At 45.0% G+C, this 27384-nt stretch overlaps 2 protein-coding genes across 10 annotated transcripts in view; one reads left to right on the forward strand and one right to left on the reverse strand.

Annotated features, from left to right (window-relative positions):
* The window catches only part of Duox (dual oxidase), a 545810-nt gene that overhangs the window by 25336 nt on the left and 493090 nt on the right, over nt 1–27384 (reverse strand). For all 9 annotated transcript variants that reach the window (XM_075889290.1, XM_037429312.2, XM_037429311.2 and 6 more), the window contains one exon: nt 10730–10885. In XM_075889290.1, the coding sequence (XP_075745405.1) occupies nt 10730–10885 (156 nt within the window). The remainder of the gene's footprint in view (nt 1–10729; nt 10886–27384) is intronic.
* The window catches only part of LOC142803732 (uncharacterized), a 39705-nt gene continuing 24818 nt past the window's right edge, over nt 12498–27384 (forward strand). The window contains exon 1 of the mRNA XM_075889584.1: nt 12498–12625. The gene's annotated coding sequence lies outside the window, so the exon portion shown is untranslated. The remainder of the gene's footprint in view (nt 12626–27384) is intronic.

Below are 27384 nucleotides of genomic sequence, written 5' to 3' on the forward strand. Positions count from 1 at the left end.
GCCTGTTCTCAATGGCAAGATACTGCTCATTTCTCGACGTCGACTTGGAAATCAAGTCGCGAATCGTGCTGGGCACTTTGTCCACGAAACTTCGATGTTTCGCACTCCAAACCGATGTTGCACTGGAACAACTCCTGACTCAAGAGCGCAGTTACGAAGTAACATCAAGACAGCTAAAGGAAACGCAAACGGCAATGACCACCGAGGTTAACCAAGTTGTACGCCGGCAGAAACATTGGAAATCTGTGTCAGGACACAAACCATCGCATAGCACGTCCACAGAGGGAAATAGGAAGTGCTTCAACTGCGGCACACCATGGCCCCATGAAAGCGGCAGGTCATCATGTCCCACAGCAAACACAACCAGCCTGGCAAGCAATAAAACGTGACCACTTTGCTGCAGTCTGCAAGGGAAAGAGACAACCCTGAGACACTGCACACCGATTGGTGAACCAGAGCTCGGACTCTGATTCGGATGACCATGCCCTTGCAATACAATGAACCAATGGCAGAGCTCCATGAGTAACAGTGTCCCTCAACAATCACGATTTTGAATTCATCGTGGGCACATGAGCAACAGTGAATATCGCCAGTCAAGGCACATACGATGCTATACCAAGTAAAACCAAACTTGAGTGGCCCACTGCCAAAAGTCTTTGCCTTTGGATCAAAAAGTGAGCTCCTCTTAGATGGCCAATTCACGTGCACATGCAAAATTTCCTACTAGTGCACCAAGCTCCAAGACACAGTGTTGGTCAGAAGCACATCGAGTGAGCCCTTATTATGCTTCAAATCGGCTGAAGCCTTTGTACTTTATCCCTTCAAAGCATTCAGGACGAGCATCTTAGATTGTTTGAAGGACTAGGCAAACTTCAAAGAATTGAAGTGAAGCTACACATTAACAAGAGTGCCCCTCCGATAGCGCAAAAGCTGAGGCTCATTCCATTCAGCATTCGAGATGCAGTCATAAAGGAGATTGAACGGCTTGAAGAATTTAAAGTAATTGAGAAGGCAACTGGCCGCACAATGTGGGTGTCTCCGATTGTTGTGGTACCCAAACCACACTCGCCTGGTGTCGTTCGATTGTGTGAGGACATGCATTGTGCCAATCAAGCCATAACAAGAGAACGGCATGCATCTCCAACCTTAGAAGATCTTGTCAGTAGCCCGACTGATGCATCAGTCTTTTCAAAACTTGACCTGAATGATGGCTATCATCAACTGGTGCTACATGAAGAATCAAGGTACATCCCAACTTTCACAACACTTGTTGGATTATACCGATACAAGCACCTGAACTTTGGAATCAATGCCGCAGCAGAACTGTTTCAAAACACAATTAGACACGTTATTACAGACATCCCAGGAGTAATCAACATTAGTGACAACATTTTTGCATTCGGCAAGACCGAAAACAAACACAATGACTGCCTAAAGAAGTTACTGCAACGCCTTGATAGCTGTGGACTGATATTCAAACCTAAGAGACGTTGCTTCTCTCAGTCCGAACTGACATTCTTCGGGCACATCCTTTCATCAACTGGCATCAGGCCCGACCCTACAAAGGTCCAAGCAGTGGTAGAAATGTCATCACCAAATAACTCATCAGAAGTGAGGAGCCTCCTGGGCATTATTACATACAGCGGTTGATTCATACCTAACCTGGCAAACTTAACAGCACCTCTTCGCAAGCTCACAAGAAAAGATGTCGAATGGGAATGGACAGATGCACACGAAACAGCTATCGACAAGCTATAGAAGGCCCTCACAGGTAGCCGTGCTCTGGCCTATTTTAACAGCAAGAACACAACTTATCTCACCGTTGATGCGGGCCCAGAGGGTCTAGGAGCCATTCTGGTTGAAGCAGATGGTAGTGATATTCAAATTGTGGCCTATGCAAGTCGTGCCCTCACCAGTGCAGAGCACAACTATTCCCACATTGAAAAGGAGACACTAGCTCTCGTGTGGGGAATCGAGCACTTCAACATCTACCTGTACGGGACCCATTTTGTGCTTCACACTGACCATAAACTATTGGTCAGCATACTGGCCAGTCCTGCTGCTCAGCTGTCTGCTCGAATAGAGCGCTTGTGTCTTAGAGTCCAACTCTATAGCTTCACTGTGCAACATCAGAAAGGCCCAGTCCACCTAGCAGACTACATGTCACGTCATCCGCTCAAGTCAAATACAGAATACAGAACATAACTCATAACAATTACAGAACACACAAGGTGTCTGACGAATGCCTTCTGTTCCTCTCCCAAATAACAGTGCCAAAAGCGTTGACAACACAAGAAGTAATCGAAGCAGCCGATGGTGACTCAACGTATTGTCAATTAAGAGAAGCCATCTAAGACGAAGGTACTACGAGGCCTGCCTTGTGGAGCGAATCTGTGGAGAAAACATACAAGAACATTGAGTCAGAACTTGCCTTGTCACCAGATGGTCTCATCCTTCGCTAGTACTACCAGCCAGTTTACAACAACGTGCAGTGGAGATTGCCCACAGGGGATACATGGGCATTGTAAAAACCAAACAACTGCTACGCACCTGTGTTTGGTTTCCCCAAATGGACAAATTAGTTGAGGAAATGGTACGAGACTGGGTCCCATGCCAGTCCTCAACACCAAGCTCTAAGCGTGATCCTGTGGAACCAACTCCTCTTTCGAGAGGACCTTGGAAAACCTGAGCATTGATTTTGCTGGGGCATTCTCCAAAGGCAAGTACCTATTTCTACTTCTTGACAATTACTCTCGCTTCCCCATGGTAGAAGTTGTGCCGTCAACAAATGCGAACACAACAACTGATGTGCTGCGCCGAACATTTGCACAAATTGGTGTACTTCACCAAGTAAAAAGTGATAATGGACCACCCTTCACTTCAACTGATTTCAGACTGTTTTTTGAAAAGTATGGGTTCAAACACCACAGAATTACACCACTTTAGCCTGAGGCAAATGACAAAGTAGAACGCTTCGTGAGAATCTTGACTAAAGCAATCAAAGCACTAAATGTCCAAGGAAAAGATTAGGTTAAAGGCGTAGATGACTTTCTGGTGTGCTACAGAGCAACTCCGCACACAACACAGGTATATGAGCTTCTCTTTGGTAGGTAGATGCAGACAGCCCTACCACGACCTGCACCAGAGCTTGAAGCACCTGACGACAAGCAAGTGCGCCTAAGCGACCTCACTGCAAAACTTAAGTCTAAATCATATACAGACAAAAGACACCACACCAAGCCACATGTGCTTAAACAAGAAGATTCAGCACTATGCAAGCAGCTCAAATGGAACAAGCTCTCACCGCACTTTTACCCTGACCCATACATTGCAACTAAGGTGCAGGGATGCAAAGTCACTGCATTCAGAGGAAAAAAGAAAATAACACGCAATGCAAACTTCTTGAAGAAGATCCAGTGTGAACACAAGCCTTCTAAATCAGATGATGAGGATTTCTTGTTCCCAAGGAATCCAGCTGTGTTACCTCTAGACGACACCATATCTCAAACAGGCAACAGTGCAAGGCAAGGAGACGAAGCCCAACTAGGAACACCGCATCACTAGATGGCAGAACCAGCCAACAACCACTACGAAGGCATCCAATTAGGGCTTCGAGAGGCATGAAGCCATCGCGTTACAGACTTTGAGAGAAACAACATTTCTTTTTCTTGTTTTCTACAACCGGGACACTCCTTCATGTCGTGTGTGCGTGTGTGTGTGTGTGTGTGTGTGTGTGTATATATATATATATATATATATATATTGTGGGAGTAATAATTCAATGGGCCAGTTAGTCTTCGTGAAGGTATGGGATATGGCACAACGGGAGCGTTGTCAACAAGGATAAATATATTTATTTCCCAACAGTTTTGGGAGGGGTCCTCCCTTCATCAGAGGATGAGTTATACTAACATGAACTTCCAAACTTCGTTGCTGCCGTGTCCCTCTCGCCTTGAAAAATGCTTGCGAGAGTGAGAGGACTAAAAAAAGAAAGAAAAAAAAAGAAAAAAAGAGAACAAAAGACGAAAATAAAAATAAAAAAAAATAAAAAAAGTAAAAAAGAGGAAGAACCACTGTCAACACTGAGAACGAAACCAAATGTCCGTGTACGTCCACATCTGGTTCTTATCCCGTGCTGGTCAGATTGATTGATATGTGGGGTTTAACGTCCTAAAACCACTATATGATTATGAGAGACGCCGTAGTGGAGGGCTCCGGAAATTTAGACCACCTGGGGTTCTTTAACGTGCACCCAAATCTGAGCACACGGGCCTACAACATTTCCGCCTCCATCGGAAATGCAGCCGCCGCAGCCGGGATTCGAACCCGCGCCCTGCGGGTCAGCAGCCGAGTACCTTAGCCACTAGACCACCGCGGCGGGGCCCGTGCTGGTCAGTTCGCTACGTGTGTCGGGCCACCCAAGATTGTCGCCGCGGTGGCGGGAGTGGTTCGTGACGGCGTGCATAAGGAAAGGGTTTCCACTTAATGGGTCAGTCGGCTCTTTACCTTTAATCTTCGCCCGTTTCCCTTCAATGGTCATCAAGTGGTAGGCGAACGTAAACACTTTGTATGTGCATGTTGAAAAAAGAAAAAAAGGAGAAAAAAAAAGAAAAACAAAAAACAAGAAAGGACAGTGTACACGTACGAGTCATTCAGAAAAAAAAATGGTCTCCAGCTATCAATCTTTTTCACCAATTTTCTCCTGGCTTACTTTACGGAGGCAGGAGAGTCTTCCGCGGTCCTCGTTGATGCCGGCTACTAATGTTCGAAATTTGAAAATAAAATATGCCTCACGCTGTTCACGCTCGCGCCTGTTTGAGAAACCGGACTGCAAAAGAGTTACGCTAATATTTTCAAAACTGTGGTTTGGCTGGCGCAGATGTCTAGATAAAGGTAGCTTCGGCAGTGAAGTGGCATGGTACCGGTGATTGTTGAACCGCAGCCGAAATGGCGTGTCTGTTTGGCCGATATATTCTTGTCCACAGATGTTGCAATGTAGCATGTATATTACGTTACTGGAGTCACAATTAAGGCTTTCAGTTATGCAGAATTTGAAATCCGAGAAGTTCGCTTTGGATTCACGTGTTGTGACCATCTGTGGGCATACCTTGCATCGAGCTTTTCCGCAGGGATGGCACCCTGATTGAAATTTGGGGGTGTTTGTTATTGCTCTGACAAGAATGTCCTTCAGATTTTTATCTTGGCGGTACACCACGCGAGGTGGCTTCGCGAAAATAGAAGTTAGTTGTTTGCTTTGCCTGACTATGTTGAAATAGCGGGAAAGTATGTTGTCGATTCGTGGCGCTGATGAGGAGTAAGTTAGTACAAGGTTCGTTTGGGAAGTCGTTTTAGATACACTGCTGGGTTTCCTAATTATATCATTCCTGTTCACGTTGCGAGCACGTAGTATGGAATCGTCAATAATGTCTTCCGGATAATTTTGTTTCAATAAGGAATGCTTTAGGTGTTCCGCGTGTCTGTCAAATTCGCGCATATCGGTGCATATTCTTCGGTACCGGTAGGCCTGAGAATATGGAATACCCGTTTTGCAATGGTTTGGGTGGCTGCTGTTGAAATGTAGGTACATTTGACGGTGTGTAGGCTTTTTGTAAAGGTTTGTTGACAAGCGGTCTTTTTTGACCGTGACAGTGACGTCCAAAAAGTTAATGCTAGTTTTGAAAATTTTGTGCGTGAATTTTATTGACGGGTGGCACTTGTTAAAATCCTCTATGAAGCGGAAAAGACTTCCCTCATCATGGTTCCATATCATAAAAATATCGTCTAAGTATCTTCTGTAGTAGAAAGGTTTCAAGGTACGTCCCTTAATAAATGGGATTTCAAGTGAAGCCATAAAGGTGCTCGCGAAGTTTGGGGCCATTTTCGTGCCCATTGCAGTGCCACTTACCTGAAGGAAATGCTTGCCATTGAATTCAAAATGGTTATAATTTAGTACAAGTTCCAGAAGTGTAAACAGTACCTCGCCACTTACACTCGTTGACGAGTCAGATTTTACATATTCAGAAACCATAGCCGCTATTCCGTCATGGTGGGGTATGTTGGTGTACAGTGAGCAGACGTCCATGGTCACCAGAAAACTACCGCCTGGGATGTCGAGACTTGAAGTTTCGCAGATGAAGTAATTTGTGTCCTTTAGGTAATAGGGAAAATTTGGGGGGATGTTTTTTATTAAGGAATTGATGAATTCTGATATATTTTCTGTTGATGTGCTGTTACTGGATACTATTGGACGTCCTGGATTGCCTGCCTTGTGTATTTTGGGGAGCAAATAGAATCGACCGGGAACAGAATGGGCCAGTAACATTGCTTTTAGCATTTTGCCGATAATGTTCTCGTCCCGGCGGAGATTATTTAGGGTTACTTTTATCTCCCTTTCAAATTCGGGAGTCGTGTCCGTTGGAAGTTCTTTGTAGAATTTTGTGTCTGATAGTTGTCGTTCCCCTTCCTTTAACTAGTCCGACGTGTTTAGAATTACTATGCAGCCCCCTTTATCAGCCGGTTTGATGGTAATTTCAGTGTTTTTTCGTAGTTCATCGAGTGCCCTTTGTTCTGACTTTGATATGTTGTTTCGAGATGGCCGATTTTTTTCATACGCTCTGATGATAACTTTTTGAACTGCTGATATATACATATTGAGGTATTTGTCCCTCTGCACACCAGGACACCAAGATTTGTCACCACCAATAACTTTATTCTCGTCCGTACAGTCCTTGCGATCATGAAAGTATTCACGGAGGCGGAGATTACGCGCAAAGTTATCGAGGTCTTGGTACAGTTCAAATTCATTGAATCTACTCGATCATGGACAAAAGGTTAAGCCTCTCGACAAAAGTTGAAGCTGAGCGGGTGTGAGCGTTGTGTTGGACAGATTGAGGACATTTTTCTCATAAGTTTTTGGCTACTCTTGGCTATCACGTGGCACGGGAGTGTCAGCATCATATTCGAGAGTAAGGGTGTTTTGATTAGAATCGCACTGTAGTTTCGAGTTCCCATTTTTCTCCTCAAAGTTAGGTTGTGGTACGGGTGGTTCGTGGCGTTCTTGTACGGCCTCATTCCTATTTTCCTGTTGCAGAGCAGTGGAGCTTCTGCAGTCCCGATTGAATTTTCTATCTTTTACTACTGAAATTTCGCCTCTCTCTTTTAGTTCATATCTTTCCAGTTCTCTTGCCTCATGCTCTCCGAGATTAGATACCAATTTCTGCGTGGCCTCCGTGACACTGTATTCGGCGGCCTTCAAGAACACCAGGCGGACGAATGCGGCGAAGACCAAAACGGCGGCTTCCAAATGACACGGGGAAACAAAAGGTACGGGCAGTCTTAAACACGCATGGTCCCACTCATTTCTATCGATTAGGAAAATCATTGAAAAGCGGGTGCAATATGAAAAACACGCGAAACTAACCAAATATCTATCTCACGAAATTGCAACTAAGGGCCTCCGCCTAGCCTGCAACCCCTCAATGTCTACACTAAGTGAAGCAGAAAGGGGGAAGTGGCAAAAAATATTACTAGAAGCGTCCTTGCAACTGACTCGGGTCATTGCGGAGCATAGTGAGCGTAATGAGCATGTTACCAGCCCATTCTGTTCCCGTTCGATTCTATTTGCTCCCCAAGATACACAAGGCAGGTAATCCAGGACATCCGATAGTATCCAGTAACAGCACATCAACAGAAAATATATCAGAATTCATTAATTCCTTAATAAAAAACATCCCCCCAAATTTTCCCTATTACATAAAGGACACAAACCATTTCATCTGCGAAACTTCAAGTCTCAACATCCCAGGCGGCAGTTTTCTGGTGACCATGGACGTCTGCTCACTGTACACCAACATACCCCACCATGATGGAATAGCGGCTATGGTTTCTGAATATGGAAAATCTGACTCATCAACTAGTGTAAGTGGCGAGGTACTGTTTATACTTCTTGAACTTGTACTAAATTATAACCATTTTGAGTTCAACGGCAAGCATTTCCTTCAGGTCAGTGGCACTGCAATGGGCACGAAAATGGCCCCAAACTTCGCGAGCACCTTTATGGCTTCACTTGAAATCCCATTCATTGAGGGACGCACCTTGAAACCTTTCTACTACAGAAGATACTTAGACGATATTTTTATGATATGGAACCATGATGAGGGAAGTCTTTTCCGCTTCATAGAGGATTTTAACAAATGCCACCCGTCAATAAAATTCACGCACAAAATTTCCAAAACTAGCATAAACTTTTTGGACGTCACTGTCACGGTGGAAAATGCGCTTGTCAACAACCCTTTACAAAAAGCCTACAGACCGTAGAATGTACCTACATTTCAACAGCAGCCACCCAAAGCATTGCAAAACGGGTATTCCATATTCTCAGGCCTACCGGTACCGAAGAATATGCACCGGTATGCGGGAATTTGACAGACACGCGGAACACCTTAAGCATTCCTTATTGAAACAAAATTATCCGGAAGACATTATTGACGATGCCATACTACGTGCTCGCCACTAGAACAGGATTGATATAATTAAGGGACCAAACAGAGTATCTAAAACGACTTCCCGAACGAACCTTGTACTAACTTACTCCTCATCAGCGCCACGAATCAACAACATACTTTCCCGCCATTTCAACATAATCAGGCAAAGCAAACGACTAACTTCTATTTTCGCGAAGCCACCTCACGTGGTGTACCGCCTGGATAAAAATCTGAAGGACATTCTTGTCAGAGCAAAAACAAACACCCCCAAATTTCAATCAGGGTGCCATCCCTGCGGGAAAGCTCGATGCAAGGTATGCCCACAGATGGTCAAAACACGTGAATCCAAAGCGAACTTCTTGGATTTCAAATTCTGCATAACTGAAAGCCTTAACTGTGACTCCAATAACGTAATATACATGCTACATTGCAACATCTGCGGACAAGAATAGATCGGCCAAACAGACACGCCATTCCGGCTGCGGTTCAATAATCACCGGTACCACGCCACTTCACTGCCGAAGCTACCTTTATCTAGACATCTGCGCCTGCCAAACCACAGTTTTGAAAATATCAGCGTAACTCGTTTGCAGTCCGGTTTCTCAAACAGACGCGAGCGCGAACAGCGTGAGGCATATTTTATTTTCAAATTTCGTACAGTAGTAGCTGGCATCAACGAGGACCCCGGAAAACTCAACTGCCTCCGAGAAGTAAGCCAGGAGAAAATTGGTGACAAAGATTGATAGCTGGAAACCATGCTTTTTTCTGACTGACTCGTACGTGAACACTGTCCTTTCTTTTTTTTTTTTTTCCACATGCACATACAAAGTGCTTACCTTCGCCTACCACTTGATGACCATTGAAGGGAAACGGACGAAGATTAAAGGTAAATAGCCGACCGACCCATTAACGGGAATTCCTTCTTTTACGCACGCCGCCCGCCGACCGACCCATTACGGGGAAACCCCTTTCTTTATGTACGCCGTCGCGGACCCTCCCGGCACCGCGGCGACAATCTTGGGTGGCCTGACACATGTCAAGAACTGAACAGCACGTGATATGAACCGTATGTGGATGTAGACGGACAGTTGGTTTCGTTCTCAGTGTTGACAGTGGTTCTTCCTCTTTTTTACTTTCTTTCTTTCCTTTCTTTTTCTTTTTCGTCTTTTTTCTCCTTTTTTCTTCCAGTTCCCTCTCACTCTCGCAAACATTTTTCAAGGCGAGAGGGACGCGGCAGCAACGAAGTTTGGAAGCTCATGTCAGTATAACTCATCCCCTGATGAAGGGAGGACCCCTCCCGAAACTGTTGGGAAATAAATATATTTATCCTTGTTGATAACGCTCCTGTTGTGCCATATCTCATACCTTCACGAAGACGAACTGGCCCATTCAATCAATCAATCAGTTTATTATCATGTCATAAAAGGATGTTACAGGGAGTAAAATATACAGAAGAGGGTCCCAAAGTACAAGACTGCAACGGGACCCTCGAATTATTACTCCCACTAAATATATATATATATATATATATATATATATTTCATGTGTTCAGCTTGCTTTTAAGACAGGGGGGAATGTAGTGTAGCCAAGCGAAGACGTTCTAAAATCTAATGGCTAGTCAAGCCAAAGACAGAAAAAGAAAATAAAGGTTGTGTGGTTTTGAAGCTCATGGCGGCGTCCACGGTTTTTTTCATTCTTAAATAGTCAAAACACAACAGCGAGGAGAAGGGGAGCGCCACAAGCTACGCTGCTTCCTCTGTCAATGCACAGCCAGTGTGTTGCTGTCCCGATTTTCCTGCTCAGTTTATTTCTTGGCAAAGAAGCCAAAACTTGTAAAGACCTCCCATTGAAACGTTTACAGAAGCTTTTACAAAAGTAAAGAGACAAAAACTATTAATGAAAAAAAGTCTCCCATATGCACGGCTTTTTTTTTTTTTTACATCCCTGAAAAGGTCTTCGTGACCAACCGCTCTAGTGGTACCACTTAATGGCATTGTGGTGATTTATAGAGAAGCGAAATGAACACACGTTATGAGCAATACGCTACACATTTGTCACGACAATAATGCACAAGCTAATAACATGTAAACATAATAAGTCCCAAAGGAAGAGCTGCATAATGCTTTTGTGGCTGAAAAGAAACACAGAGCGTCAACACTATTATGCTGCTTGAACCATTCACATGTACCATGCTCCGGTGTTGTTTAGAGCCTAAATTCCTAAATGCCTATGTTTAGTGCACTTACCAGCATTGTGGTCCTGAGGTCAAACTTGTGAAAAAACTGTGTGATAAAAATGTGAATTTCAAGAACATTCGTCACGTCCTTCCTTTCTACATCTCGGAGAACGTCAATGAACCACTCGAAGTGACGATGGGATGGGCATATCCACATGAAGTACACCTAGAAAGAAAAAAAGAAAAATAACAGTCATGATGCTCACATGACAAGAAACGAGGTTGATAAAGCTGTGGAGAGAAGGGAGAGACGGGAAAAGCAGTGATTTTAGCCAATCTTGAAACGGTGGTAAGCCGCCCTGCACTGGTAAAAGCGGCGGGGGAGTTTTAAAAATGGAGTAAGAGAGAAGAGAGCACGCACACACCAAATCACTCTCACATGTCATCATAACGTCATAATAACTTCCGGGGCAAGTCTGTTGCCTTCAAGAAGTTGAGCATGGCCTTCGTCACCATCACCCGTGAAAAGATGGATTCCTGGGTGGCCACAAACATTGTGGCAAAACAGCGCAGACAGCGGCACGAAGAGCACATACTATCAGCAGAACTGATTATTGGAAAGACAGAGTTTACACAGGCAGGCGAACAAGTAAAAAAAGAATGGTAAAAACACTATCTCCTGACTAGGCCAGCCGGCACTGTTTTCAACATAATAGTTATGCCAGCCAGCAGAGTCACTTGATAGCACAGATGACGTGCTTTTTTGTTTCTTGTTCACCTCCCTAAATATTCTCTGTTTCTTCAATAAACAAATAAACTGATACTCAGCGCTATGCCCTGAATGTTCTGTTATCTGCTCTGTTTCGCCACAATGCCCATGGAGAAAGTGTACCAGGCATACGGCATAAATATAGGCGCGCATTTTACACATAGTCACGCAAGTAGCCACGCCTTCCCTCCATACCCACTGATGACTCGGTATTGTCTGTAATATCCACTTGAATGAAAAAAAAAAATCAGGCAGATTACACCTGTTGTGGAAATCGATTTCATTCAAAGCAGTCAGTGCATAGCCGCAGACTTTCCACTCTGCGTCAAGCGTTACACGGTGAACAAATGTGCTCGCCTAAAAGTAGTAGCTTTGGGCTCATTGTGGCACTGCTGGGCAACTGGAATACAGTGGCTTGTCAAGGGTAATGTCCCAACTCGCGTTCGAACATTTATGAAAACTTTATTGAGAGTGCGATGATGTGCACTTGACAATGCAGTGTAAATATATTTCATTGTTAGAAAATATAGAACAGTGCAACTGAGGCATGTAGGCAGGATTTTCAGGGGAGCGGTGGGGCCCAAGGCATAATTGTTTTTTTCATGACAAATAGAAAGTTGCCCGGGGTTATAGAAAGTGCTTACCCAAGAAACGGGAAATGTACAAACTTTTCGAAATCATTAAAAAGGTATACGGTCATCTAGGTACAGTTTATGACGAATAAACGTTTTTTACAAGAAGTCTTTTTCACAACGTTTACTAAAAGGTATTTTCTGAAACATTTGGTAGAATTCGCGGATGAGGTTTCGATTGTCCATGCAATATATGCAGGGTGCTTTCTACGTTTCTTTTTTTTTAATCAAAATAATATTCACTTTACATATTTATGTAGTATATAATTTTGCATACTTTTTACATATTTAAGTGTAATAGTTGAGCTCCCTAGTCAGCATTAAGAAATTGAGATGCGCAAAAATGGTATGCGCCTGCGCGGCTAGAACAATTTTACTTGTCTGGACGTGTTTACCCGCCGCTCAGTCGCCTCTTGAAGGAGCGGGTTTGAGTCAGTTTCTCTCGTGTTTAAAAGTGTGCTTGCACTTTGTGTTCGTGTTTTGTGTTCTGCCAGTGCTGCTGATTAGGAAAATGTGCTATACTCAAGCGAAGACGTTTGGCTTTGTATCGTGGAGCACTCGCCAGGTATGTACCGCACTGCTGCTGTCGGCACTTTGTTATCACTGCGTTCACTACGTTTTTCCTACCATGTGCACGATAAGTGAGCTTTTGTTTACGTGGGGGCCCAGTTTTTTGTAGTACTTCAGCAGTGTAAAGGCAAAGTTGTGCGAAATTAAGCGCAGACAAGTTTTTTTTTTTTTTGAGTGGAGTGTGAAGCATGCACTCGTAGCGGGAATTCCGCGACAGATTCAAGCAGAGTTGAGGCGACTGTCCGCCTCTGTTGGCAGTGGTGTTGGAGAAGGGCCCTGCTCCCGAGTGACCACTAGTTTTGTTTATTAATTCTGTGGCGTTTGTTAGCAGTAGGCGTTGATGCCTGTCCATATTGTGCGCTATTGAAGTGAACGTGTATGAGGCAGTTTCATTTGTTGTACGTTCCACTTTAAACAGTTACAGTATCGTTATAAGTTGAGATTACTATCAGAGAAGTTTTTTTCCTGGCGAGTGGCCGAATGTATGCCGATGTGTGCATCCGTGCCGGCATGCTTCTTTCTAAACTACAGTGATATTCGAGTTGATGTGTGTTTGTGTGCAGCATGTTGCATCGTCTTAGGTAGGGCTCGCAAAGGTTGCACTTACACTTAAGTGTTCATGCAGCTCGTTTAGTAAAACTCCAGCTTTCGGTATACACCAGCAACATAGGTTGCCTCATGCAGTCTTAATCCGTGCATTTTAAGTCATTCGTTTATTCTGAGCTGTATCTTAGAACGAATATTTCATGGCTGAATGTCACCAAACTGCTGTACCTTATTGTGCGAGCACTAATTCAGTCATTAGTCCATGCGTTCGAGCACCATCGATATTACTTTGCTTGTTTTCACTATGTATTTTGTTTTGGTTTGTTAAATATTTTATGCACCTCGCCCAACCTTGGTGTTAAAACTTTGCTAAACACTTTTACGTGTACGAACATTAAGAATAGTTTATAGCACCACCTCCAATGAAATTTTTTTATTAATCACAAGCTTAACAGTATATTGGATAAAGTAAGGTTTCTAGGCATGCGCTACAGATGTTGACCGAATCTGTGGTATGTGCAGAATGAATATTTTATTTATCACTCAAAATTCGCGGTAATATTATAAACCATGGTAAGCATGCATAAGTCATGCACGCATTACTGTTAAAATGTAAAATTGGACACCATATTTATTTGAGAATAATAAACATAGACTGCAAGTTTTCAGGTTATTGGCACTGGAAGAATTATACAAATTCAGAAATCAGTTTCATCAAATCTTATTTCTAAATCAAGGTCAATAGCTTCCATGATTTTGGTTCCCGGAGATTGTTGCAGAAGCTTGCATGCTTTATTGGGATGGTGTGTGGTTCAAGATGGGTGCCTCGAATGTTTTTTTTTTCTTTAGAAAGCCTGTGATATTTGGGTGAGGGGTACTGCCATTTTACCCAACCAAAATCATCAGAACTGATGACAATAATTTGGTAGCACACAATAGCAATTTAGGGACACCAATTTCTGACATTATAGGTATAATCGTCCCAGTGTGAGCAGACTGAAGAAAGCTACATTAGTTGTATTTGAAAACAAATTCATGTTCAATAATATAGTTTACTTACAATGGATACTTGATGAAAGTATGTACCATCATGTATGTGTTGTGGTATCATTGAGTTTGCTCAATAATAACAATAGTTATTATTGTCAGCCGTGCCCTTGAATAGGATTCAATAATGAACTTATTAGTGATTGCAGCAGGCAGCCATGCACGTATTAAAATTTTGAGCCAGTCACATTTCTACATAGGTCCAAAGAAATTCTGGCATGCCTGTGCTCAGATCTCTCGCTGGAAAGTATAGTTGTGGCTTGTATCATTATGCATGCAGGAAAGTGAGCACTAGCGCACAGCTACTACTGCCTGAGGTGCCGCATGTAATCTGATCATGGACTGAAGCAATAGACAAGCATTATAATGGTTACCTTTTTACTACCGGCTGGAAGAGCAAGCACTGGCTGTTTGTCTCACCAGGGAGTAATGTTTTGGTGATCCTCACTGCCTTGCATGCGTAATCATGAAAAGCATAAATAAACTATCGAGTGGAATATCTCGGAGCATAAACATGCTCGAAGAATTTTTCCAAATGGGAGTGTCTAGAAACACGACTATCACAAACAGTTCTATGCAAACGTACCCAATTATTGTAGGCACCAAAATTTCATTATTCTTAGGTATTGGGCTGCTGACAGCATTATTGTCTTACTTTGTGTCCTCCTGCACACATAACTTATCTGCAAAGGCGGTTTTCTGTTCTTAGGGCTGAGTTTTAATGCAAACACAAAGCGCGTCTCTAAATGTGTCAGTTCCGTTTCCTAAGGTTTTATGTCATGTATAATTTTTGTGTAATCTGCAGTTAGTCACTTAAAATTTATCTTTTTGCACAGCAATAGGGCTGTAACAAAGCAATTATTTTATTTTCACTGTAATATTCACTGAATATTTAGTTTTAATATGATTTTTTAACTATAGTTCATTGTCTTCTCGAATTTAATGCCGTAAGTACAATCAAGTGATTTTTTACTTTCATACCTAATTATACCTAACTTTGCAAATACCTAACCATGTGTGATATATTACAGTTATACCTAACCATGTTTAACACTGCTAGTGATGACTGACAGAAGGCATTCTAGAATACTGTAGCGTTTCTTACTTCACTGTGCCTTTTCTGCAAGTATTTGGGGTAGAATTAGAATTCAGGGCATTGCCAAAACCACAATTGGATTGTTAAACGCAGATATGTGGTGAAACCCATTATTTTCGACTACTCATGGTTCTAAAATACTTAAATCTAAGTGCACTGGGTGAGAAAAAAATCAATTGTTCAACTGCTCTATTTGGCTGCAACAAATTTTCTGGCTTCATATATTTGCTACTGGGCCAATGAGTTTGCTAAGCTAGCCTTCTAAATTTCGTTGCACAGACAGAAGTGTGCCAGAAGAGAACAGTTTGTGCCTTTTGTATGTGTACAGGTTTCTGGACTAAGTATCTGGCCAGCCCCTCAATTGCTTTGTATAATTATATTTACTATAAAGCATGCAAGTTTTGGGACAAAGTGTGCAGTCATTGTTATGTGGAATAAAGGTTACACGTATGCAACAAGATTTGTTGAAATTTTGCATTTACTTTTGGATGTGCAGTATGATGCATTCCAGGCAACACCAGAAACAATCATGAGTTGACATTTAAAAGTCCGTCTTGTCTCCAAGCAAAACATATTGTCACGAGGTCGTGACGTGGCCGAAGACAGGATACTTTGTGTTGGGATTTAACTGTTTATTTGGGAGAACCTGTGCCCGGTAAACGGAAAGTCCGATTACAGTAGCAGTCTTGCACAGATAGGAGTGAACGGAGCGTCGGCCGTCGATCAACTACTGACAAGCAGCGAAGTGCGTCGGCATTTATACTCTTGCCAATCGAATGTTCTAGCGTTATTGCTGGTGGTGGCATAGGCTCCAGAATAATCTGTACAGTTCGCAGAGTGGGCGTGATCTTATCGAAATGATCTACTAAAGTTCGAAAGCTTCTCGAAAACTGCAGGTGTGGTTTGCGCCGAGAATTGTGTAGTGTTTTGGGGCGATAACAATACTTGAGAAATGGAACGTGGCATTGCCCCCCTCTGAAAAAGACATCGTCCCGATGCTTTAACTAAAGATGAAGGTACAATGATAATGCAAGAAGTACAATGAATAAATTACAATACAATAATAACACAAAAAAACACTGTTTCAGTTTGTTAACGCGCATGAAACTGCTTGAGGCGCGCGACATGGACGACTTCAGGTCGCGATCGGCGTCGTTGAGAGTTCATGATGCCATCGGGGACAACCTCGTAATCAAGTGGGCCGAGACGTCGAACCACCCTGTACGGTTCGAAGTACCGTCGTAGAAGCTTTTCACCGAGTCCACGTTGGCGTATCGGTGTCCACACCCAAACACGTTCGCCGGGCTGGTATTAGACGAAGCGTCGTCGAAGATTGTAATAGCGGCTATCGGTCGTCTGTTGATTCTTGATACAGAGACGCGCGAGTTGTCGGGCTTCTTCAGCGCGTTGAAGGTACTCACTCACATCGAGGTTTTCTTTGTCGGTGACGTTGGGTAACATGGCATCGAGCGACGTTGCCGGGCTCCTTCCGTAGACCAATTTGTATGGAGATATCTGAGTCATCTTCTGCACCGCTGTGTTGTATGGAAAGGTCACGTACAGAAGAATGGCATCCCATGTCTTGTGTTAGACATCGACGTACGTTGCCAGCATGTCGGCGATCGTCTTGTTTAGCCGCTCGGTGAGGCCATTGGTCTGTGGGTGGTACGCTGTCTTTTGGCGGTGGTTTGTCTGGCTGTATGCCAAGATCGCTTGAGTTAGGTCAGCAGTAAATGCCATTCCTCTGTCGGTGATGAGGACCTCTGGAGCGCCGTGACGTAGGACGATATTTTCGACGAAGAACTTAGCTACCTTTTGGCAGGGCTTTTGTCTTTCGACGAAGAACTTAGCCTTTTGGCAGGGCTTTTGTCTCGGCGTAGCGGGTGAGGTAGTCAGTAGCTACCACGATCCATTTGTTTCCAAAAGCCGACGTCGGGAACGGCCCCAGTAGGTCTATACGAATCTGTTGGAAAGGTCGGCGAGGTGGTTCAATTGGCTGCAGAAGTCCCGCTGGTCTTGTCGGTGGTGTCTTGCGTCGCTGACAATCCCGGCATGTCCTCACATAACGAGTGACGTCGGTGGTAAGACGTGGCCAATAGTACCTTTCTTGTATCCTCGCGAGTGTACGAGAAACACCGAGGTGCCCTGCTGTCGGATCGTCGTGCAGGGCCTGCAGGAGTTCTGGTCGCAGAGCTCAAGGCACCACAAGGAGGTACTTGGCTCGAAGCGGTGAAAAGTTTTTCTTTTGGAGAAGATTGATTGATTTGTGGGGTTTAACGTCCCAAAACCACCATATGATTATGAGAGACGCCGTAGTGGAGGGCTCCGGAAATTTCGACCACCTGGGGTTCTTTAACGTGTACCCAAATCTGAGCACACGGGCCTACAACATTTCCGCCTCCATCGGAAATGCAGCCGCCGCAGCCCGGATTCGAACCCGCGACCTGCGGGTCAGCAGCCGAGTACCTTAGCCACTAGACCACAGCGGCGGGGCCTTTACCTTCGGGACTTCGGCGGTCCTACCTTCAAGGTATTCTACTAGGGCCTTAAGTTCTGGGTCGGCCGGTTGTCGTTCAGCGAAGTCGTTGGTAGTTATAGTTCCCAAGAAGTCGTCATCATCTGGGTCGTCGGGTGGTGGTTGGTCGACAGGCGCACGAGAGACAGTCGGCGTCGGAGTATTTCTTGCCGGATTTGTAAACGACGGTAATGTCATATTCTTGAAATATCAGGCCCCATCGTGCGAGGTGACCTGAAGGGTCCTTCAAGGTAGCTAGCCAACACAAGGCCTGGTGGTCGCTGAAAACTTTGAGGGGCCGGCCGTAGAGGTAGGGGCGAAATTTCGATGTAGCCCAGATGATGGCGAGGCACTCCTTTTCTGTTGTGGAATAATTGGCTTCTGCTTTGGATAGCGATCGACTGGCGTAACTAATAACCCTTTCAAGTCCTTCAGCCCTCTGCACAAGAACGGCGCCCAGACCTACACTGCTTGCGTCAGTGTGTATTTCTGTCTCGGCGAATTCGTCGAAATGAGCAAGTAACGGAGGCGTCTGGAGGCGATGTTTAAGCTCTTGGAAAGCGTGTTCCTGCGGCCTTTCCCACTTGAACTCCCCATCGGCCTTAGTAAGGTTAGTGAGTGAATTGGCGATGCGGGCGAAGTTTTCACGAACCCCCTATAATAGGCGCACAGGCCCAGAAATTTGCGCACCGCCTTCTTGTCAGTGGGCGGCGGGAAGTCGGCGATGGCGGCTGTTTTCCATGGATCGGGACGAACTCCAGAATTGGTAATCACGTGTCCCAGAAACAAGAGCTCCTCGTACGCAAATCTGCACTTTTCTGGTTTCAGTGTGAGTCCGGATGTCTAGATGGCTTGAAGTACAGCTTCAAGGCGCGAAGATGCTCATCGAAACTCGAGGAAAACACGACGACGTCGTCCAAGTACACAAGGCAAGTCTGCTACTTCGATCCTGCCAGTACTGTGCGTTGAAAAGTTGCAGGCGCTGAGCAAAGGCCGAAGGGCATCACCTTAAACTCGAAGAGGCCGTCCGGTGTTATAAACGCTGTCTTCTCTCGGTCTCTTTCATCGACTTCGATTTGCCAATAACCAGTCTTGAGGTCCATTGACGAATATACTTGGCGTTATAGAGCCGACCAAGTGCGTCGTCTATTCGTGGGAGAGGATACACGTCCTTTCTTGTGATTTTGTTCAGGCGGCGATAATCGACGCAGACACGTAGGGTCCCATCCTTTTTCTTCACTAATACCACGGGGGACGCCCATGGACTCTTAAACGGCTGGATGATGTCATCCCGTAGCATTTCATCAACTTGTCTCTTCATGGCCTCACGTTCTCATGTCGAAACCCTGTACGGACTCTGACGGAGTGGTCTGGCATTTTCTTCGGCTATGATACGATGTTTCGTGATTGGGGTCTGCGGAATTTTCGATGACGATAAAAAGCAATCTTCGTATTGCAGGAGCAGGCCCTTGAGCTGTTCTTGCTTATAGTTCGGAAGTCTGGAATTGACGTCGAAAGCTGTGGGAGGGGCTTGGTTCCTCTTAGCAGGTTCCGCAGAATACGCGAGGGCGAAAGCACTGGTGGCGTCCACAATTTCTTGGATGTATGCGACCGTTGTTCCTTTGTTCACATGTTTGTACTCATTGCTGAAATTCGTGAGCATAATCGTTACTTTGCGTCCACGCAGCTCTGCAATTCCTCTTGCGACGCAAATATTTCGGGTGACCAACAGATGCTGACTGTCTTCAACGACGCCTTCCAAGTCAGGTGATTTAGGAGCGCTGACTGAAATAATGACGCTGGAGCGAGGCGGAATGGTGACTTGTTCTTCCAGCACATTCAAGGCATGGTGTCCTGACGGCGTGCGCGGCAGTAGTGCTTCTTCTGTGGATAACGTTATCGACTTTGTTTTTAGGTTGATGACAGCCCCATGGAGGCATAAGAAGTCCATGCCAAGGATGACATCTCTCAAGCAACGCTGTAGGACTACGAAGTCTGTAGGATAAATACGGCCGTTAATGGTGACTCTCACTGTGCAGATTCTTGCAGGCGTTACGAGATGACCTCCGGCTGTGCGGATTTCAGGGCCTTTCCAAGCTCTCCTAACTTTCTTTAACTTCGCGGCGAATGACCCACTGATAACAGAATAGTCAGCTCCAGTATCGACAAGAGCGGTCACACTGTGCCCGTCGATAAGAACGTCGAGGTCGCTAGTTCGCCGTCTCACATTACAGTTAGGGCGTGGTGTCGGGTCACGGCTGCGATGGCTTGTTATGCTGCTTCCATGTTGTGTCGTCAGGTCACCTTCGGTAAGTGAGCTTTCACCGTCAGGGCTTTGCCTGGTTGGCGTTGTGTCCGGAAAGCTCCGTCGCGGCGTCATCGTCGGAGGAGGATCTTCGGTAGTTCGTCGCACAGCAACCGCACCTCCACCGGTTGCTGCCCTTAGTTTCCCGGATACGGGCTAGGAGACCAGCCCCGCGTTGGGCCAGAGTACTGCCGGTGGTGCGGTGACGTGCGGCGGCTGGGCGACGGCGAACGCGAAGGGCTTCGTGGTGTCCACCGAGTTCCTGTCAGGTAATCAACGATGTCACGTGGCCGTTTTTCTGGCTGCGGATGCGGTGCATTGACGGCGAAGCCACGCAGTCCCATCTGTCGGTACTGGCAACGGCGGTATGTGTGTCCGGCCTCGCCGCAGTGGTAGCAGAGCGGGTGGTTGTCAGGTGCACGCCAAACGTCTGTTTTCCTCGGCGCACTGCGCTGGCCCGCTGGCGAACGGTAGGGTGTCGGTGGGGGTGGTGGCGTCTGGCGACGGAAGTGCGATGGGGCGGCGTTTTGGCGTGTACGGGGAGGAGCGTTGTGGCGCACTGCAGCGGCGTAGCTCATAGTTTTTGGCTCGGGCAGCGGTGTTTGGGGAATTCGAAGCGATTGCTGAACTTCTTCTCACACAATGTCGGCGATTGAATCAATTTGAGGCTGCGCCGAAGGCAACAGCTTGCGCAGCTCTTCCCGCACGATTGCTCGGATCGTTTCACGCAGGTCTTCGGAGTCACTGGCTTGAGCAGCAGCGCATTCTGGAGTCAGGCGACGATTATACTGTCTGGTGCGCATGTCTAGGATTTTTTCTATAGTGGTCGCCTCGGATACAAATTCTTGGACGGTGTACGGTGGATTCCTCATAATTCTCGCGAAGAGTTCCTGTTTGACCCCTCGCATGAGGAAACGAACTTTCTTCTCCTCAGGCATGTCTGGGTCAGCGTGACGAAATAGGCGGGTCATCTCCTCTGTGAAAATGGCAACCTTTTCATTTGATAGCTCAACCCGGGGTTCTAGTACAGCAGCGGCCCTCTCTTTGCGAGCGTAGCTCGGGAACGTTTGCAGGAATGCGCCACAGAAGACATCCCACGTTCGAAGCGTGGACTCCCGATTCTCGAGCCAGGTCTTTGCGGTGCCTTCCAGGTAGAAGCACACACCACAGAGCTTTTCTTGGTTGTCCCAGTGGTTGAGGGCAGCCACACGGTCGTATGTTTCTAGCCAGGTTTCTGGGTCTTCAAACAATGACCCATGGAACGTTGGTGGTTCCCTGGGGTGAATGACGATCGCGGGCTGGGACGCTGCGGGTTGTCATTGTCGCTGCAGTCGAGGTCATGGCCTTGGTCTTCCGCGCCTTGTCTTGTAGAAGCCCGTACTCCGGTGGGAGACCTTGCTGTCGGCGGCTTGTTCGCTGCTCTTGGTTGGCGTCGGTGTCTTCTCCGCGACGTGGGCTAGCTTCACGGCTTGACGGGTGCGTCCGGTACATGAACGAAGCAGCACCTCCACCAGATGTCACGAGGTCGTGATGTGGCCGAAGACAAGATACTTTGTGTTGGGATTTAACTGTTTATTTGGGCGAACCTGTGCCCAGTAAATGGAAAGTCCTATTACAGTAGCAGTCTTGCACAGATAGCAGTGAACGGAGCGTCGGCATTTACACTCTTGCCAATCGAATGTTCTAGCGTTATCGCTGGCGGTGGTGTAGGCTCCAGAGTAATCTGTACAGTTCGCAGTGTGGGCGTGATCTTATCGAAATGATCAACTAAAGTCCGAAAGCTTCTCGAAAACTGCAGGCGCGGTTTGCGCTGAGAATTGTGTAGTGTTTTGGGGCGATAACAATACTTGAGAAATGGAACGTGAGAATATCGTAATGATAGACGGCAGCCACTAATTATTTATTTACATTACATTACATTTGGAACATTATGAAAAAAAAAAGTATCTAAAAAAATGCACAAACCATTCTACATCCTCTACATCCCACAGAGTGAAATTAACACTGCTATATCAATAGAAGTAGTATTTTGAACCAGCTAACTCAGCAAACTATCATAAGGTACACTTTGGCATTTGCCACGTCTTTCAAATCCTTTGACAGAGTCTGAAGATAGAAATGTGGATTTGCCTAGTGTGATGACGGCTATTTCAAGGCAACAGTCTTGTATAACGACATCTGCGCCACGATTCTCTTCTACGTCACGGACAAAAGCACCTCGCTCCTGGAATTAGATGCCATTCGAGCTCTGAAAATATTCATCAGAGGTGAGACCCTCACTTGTTCTCTCGTCGACTCCTCGGCGGTTTCAGCGAATGCACTACCGAAGTATCACCACCTGTTTTCGTTGGACATCAACCCCGTCCTGAATTACAATCATCGTGTCAAGAGTCGACCTGGTGTGCAGCCAGTGGCGGCCGAACTGCGTCATCTTCCCTTCTTGCTGAGGCAACAAGTTGCCGACAAACTGCAACGACTAGAGTCGACCGGCATCATTGAGAGGGTGGATGCTTCGGACTGGGTGTCTTCCTTCGTAGTTCGCAGGAAGGAAAATCCCATCCTCATCACCAAAATGTAGTATTAGTGCGTCGCGTTTGCTGCACGGATAACACAGGGCACGGCGCTGACGCCCCAGCTGACACGTGGTACGCAGCAACCGGCAGCCAAGCAGGAACTCAGTTCATGTACACAAGCATGCTATTATATATATATATATGTACAATGCCCTCTAGGGGCTAGAGAACCGGTTCCGAAACCGTAACCGTGGCACCGCACCAAGCTGGGGACCTTGAGATTTGGGTGATTCGTAAAGCTGAGTAGAGGTAGCGAAAAAAAAAAGTATATTCGTACTGACAATTATGTGGTGTATACACGCATGAACAAACGCTGCCATGTCCCGCAACTATAGTGCTAACAGCCCCTTCCAAATCTTAAAATGCTTTTTCGCAGTTCACTAGTGTACTGCAGCGAAGGTGCCTTAAATGGCATTCTGCACAGGTTAGAATTAGAACAAAAATTTTCGAACCGCTGTATTCCTGCTCTCCCCCCTTTTATTTTGACAATAAAGTTAGGTTGAGGCACAACTTCCCGACTTGCTTGCATGGCACGTTTCACTAGATAAGGTAACACCGGAACGCACCTAATAGCCTATTGATCGCACCACATATCTATCATATGTGCCGTTGCTACGACAACCAACGTGGTCGCCAACCAAGCCGGCGTTCGCAGCACTTCGAGTCTGTTCGCGCACGGTATACAGCGGCATACGCTTCCAGCTTTAGTTTACAACATGCTATAACTGCATTTGCTAACCCGCGAAGTGTTGCTGGCTGCGGCAATGCATTTTTGTCAAGTTGCGTCGTCCCGCCGATAGATATCTACGGTGGTCAGCAGACTGATGGGCGCACGGAGTTGTTACTTTGTCTGAGCGATCACATTTATTTATTTTTTATTTTTGTTACCCTCACTCGCCGAAGCATTACAGAGGGGAGCCGGTTACAACATGAAAAATACAAAACAGCAAAACAGATTGTGCTATATATGGACAAGACTAAAGCAAAATAACATCTCTATTCAGTAGAACGAAACCAAAATGAAACATAAAAAAAGAAGTAAAAATAAGGGAATCACAAAGAGAAAATAGTGAATGTGGTAACGTTATATGATAATAGTAAAAACACAAATAAAAAAATCAAGAACCTGCTGGAAAACAGCAGCATCTTGACACGTATACATAAAAAGTCGTGGGGAGGTGAAATGAATGAGATGACTAGAGAGAGCTATCAGGAAGTAGATGAGCTGATAAAAAATGACAAAAGAGAAAGTGATCAGAGATCGAAACGATGTCACCTGATAGATGATTCTAATCGTTTGATGTGACCAGTATAAAGGAGCAAGAAAATGTGCTTGTGTAGCAGAAAGTGCCTTTAACCTTATGTTTGTGGTTAATGTCGGAGGAATGATATGTGGGAAGCATAATGAGCTTACTACGCAGTACTAGATGATGATAGGTCTTACAGAAAAGGCAAAAGCAGAAGTGCTTCCGACGTAGTGATAAAGGTGGCAGTGACAGATGGTGTTTCATTACTGTTAGCTTAATTTACGGTGATAATCCGATAGAATAAAACGTGCAGCGTTATTTTGAATTAGCTCAAGATACTTGATCAAGTTTTCGTAGTGACGGTTCCATATTGCAGCAGCGTATTTTTATTTCAATCGCACAAGAGCTTTAAAAAGAAGCATTTTGAGGGGAAGTGGGGCTTTGCTAAAATTACGGCGTATGTATCCCAATAAACGGTTAGCATTGTTCGTGGTGACGTTAATATGAGTATTCTATGTTAGATTGAACGAAATGGTAATGCCTAAACACTGGTATGACGATACTAGGTCAAGAGGAACATCACCCAGTTTGTATGTTGAGGAGCTATTGATCTGGCGGGAGACTGTCATTAGCTTGCATTTGTTGGGATTTAATTCCATAAGCCATTTAGTGCACCAATTCCTAATGTTATATAGGTCTGGCTGCAAGATGTACTTATCATCATCGGTACGTATTTCCCTGTAAAGCACACAATCGTCGGCATACAAATGAACGGATGAAGAGACGCAGTTAGGTAGGTATATAGACACTCTAACCTCGTTATAACGAAGTTGAAGGGAAGCCTCACTATTTTGTTATATCCATTATTTCGTTATATCGATTATAATAATAGTTTGTGGCTATGTATGCTCAGATAGGTGCACACATATAAGCATGCAAATAAGAAAACCGCCTCGCGGCCCGATGTACCTCTACGTGACCATGCCTGCGATGGAAAATAAACACAGTTGAACCACATTAATCCGAACATGCCTAATTTGAACTTCCGGTTAATTCAAACTCATGCTGAAGCCCCGTCAAAGCTATGTGTATTCTGATGGGCGAAAACGCCCTGTAATTCGAACGCGCAAGCACTTGCGATGGTTAATTCGAAAGTACCATATTCCGAAAATGCTCTCAGCACTATGCCCAATCCTGCGGTGGCACCTCTCAATGCAGCGCGCAAAGAACGAAAAGAAGAAAAAGAAGGAAAAGACTGTGGTGGATTGTTTGCTCTCTCTCTAAAATGCCGATCTGCGATGCGCCTGTGCACCGCTTCTTCCTTTTCGGTCTCTGCACGTAGAGACCCTTCTCCTTTTAAGGCCGTGTACGAAGAGAGAGAGAAAGAGAGAAAAAAAGAAAGCTGTCGCAGAGAGTCCTCCTTTCTCGGTGCAGAGGATAGCAATGGAAACACAGTCATTGCCATCGTCTTTAAGTGCAACAACCACTGTACATGCCGCCGCGTGCTCGACCTCCTCTCTCCCTCCTCGCCCCCTTGGCATCCTCCCGGTCTCCGACACTTTTTCTGCACGATGATTGGTCTCCTTAGTGGTTGCTCTTAGAGACGAGTGGATCTTGCGCTTTGCACGTGTTTTTCTGTATCGCTCGCGCCATTTTTCGTTGATGCTCTGCGTAACAAATGTAGCACATGCTTCTTATTGGTATTTTGTTAAGGTACTAAGCCAAGCTGTTGTGCTTATGACTGCAACAACCACAGTGAAAATGGTTACAGACTTTTTTGATACACCAAGGTAAACGCAATGGCTTGCGCAAGCAGCAGTGGCTACACAACATTGGCCGAAAAAACTGTGTTCCGACAAAGAACAGTGTATCATGCGAGTTAAGGCATCTTTCTTATTGCCCGTATAAAAAGCATCACTGAATGCTGCATTTGAAATATTGTTTTGGCCTTCTCATCAGCATACGTGTTTTTTAGGGGCGAAGCTCCTTGCGCCGTGGCTCGTGTGTCCCATGTTGTCGTAGTAGCAAGTTGCATTGCATTGGATATCAATAAAAACGGTGTCACAGCATATCCAGGAAGTGAATGGTGATGAGTGGGACGAAGCGTCCGTCAGTCTGTCATGCTCCTGTGCATCTGTGCGTGCATCCATCCCTGCGTCCATGCGTCCCTCTGTGAGTCTGTCCGTCCGCACGCTTCGCCCCAGTCGTCATCATTCATCTCGTTGATATGCCGATTTTTTTTCCCGGCTACTTCTGCATTGCTTCAAGGTGGAGTGTTCATCAATATGCTGAATTCCTTTGTTAGAAACAAAAAGAAAGTTGAATCGTTTAACGTTTTTATATAAAATTATGTCAAGGAAAGTTGCCATAAATGTACCTCGTTTTGTTCAGCCAGCCACTACTAAGAATACCCCCTGTAAACGTGATCGATCCTTGGCACCCATATTTGCATGAAGTAATGGTTACAAATACAGTTATTTTCCCAGAACAGTTGATGATTGCAATTCACTGCCTCATGAGGTTTTTGGGCAGACAATTTTGCTATGTCGCTAGAACGTTATCTACTAAATGATTAGAGTGTTCAAACGTGTTATAAGTTTTGTTGCTGCATTTTTTTTTTGCTGTTACAAGTCACTTGACGTTTCTTATGCCCCTACTGCCTGGACCAAAATGCTGGTCTTCAGTATGTCTATAGAAATAAATAAAATAAATAAAATATTTAGCTCATACTTCTTCACCACGCACGCACCTTAGCAATCGTCAAAAATGCACAACTGTAGTCTGCTTTTGCTGCAAACAATTACAGGGAAGACACAGCTTCTCGATAGCGCTTTTTGTGACTGTTACGATTCGTTTACAAGAAGGTTTGTTGGCAAAAAAATGAATGGATGAATAGAGATGACACAAATTAGTGCTAGTTTCCATAAGGGTATTTATTTTGTTATTTGTTTTTTTAACACCCAAAATCACGAAAGAGGTGCGGTTCATCGAAATAAAGAAATAAATACTGACGAGCAACGAAAAAAAAATATATAGCATGGTGATAATGAGTGAGCCATTATCTAGGAGACCGTGGCCGCAATTGTTTTGGTCACACCTGCATTAGCATGTCTTCCATTCCCCAATAAGAAACTATATCATCTTTTATAACAGTGTCACATAGGCACTTCTGACGGGGATGAGTCAGCCCGGATAGGATTTTTTTGGTCGCTATCGACCCACAGATTATGATGACATTCCTAGTGCAGAGTACTTTCTCTCACAAGTAACCAGATCGCTAGTTTCTTTGACAAAACATCTAAACACAGTTCTAATTAATCATTTCCTTATGTTTCTGTTATAGTGGCAGATGAGTCACTGTTGGTGACACTTAATCATATTGGCATTGCTCAAAGGCCTTCTTCAGTTTGGAGACCACTGCGCAA

Source organism: Rhipicephalus microplus, chromosome 1 (assembly GCF_043290135.1).
Source record: "Rhipicephalus microplus isolate Deutch F79 chromosome 1, USDA_Rmic, whole genome shotgun sequence".
NCBI classification, from domain to species: Eukaryota; Metazoa; Arthropoda; class Arachnida; order Ixodida; family Ixodidae; genus Rhipicephalus; species Rhipicephalus microplus.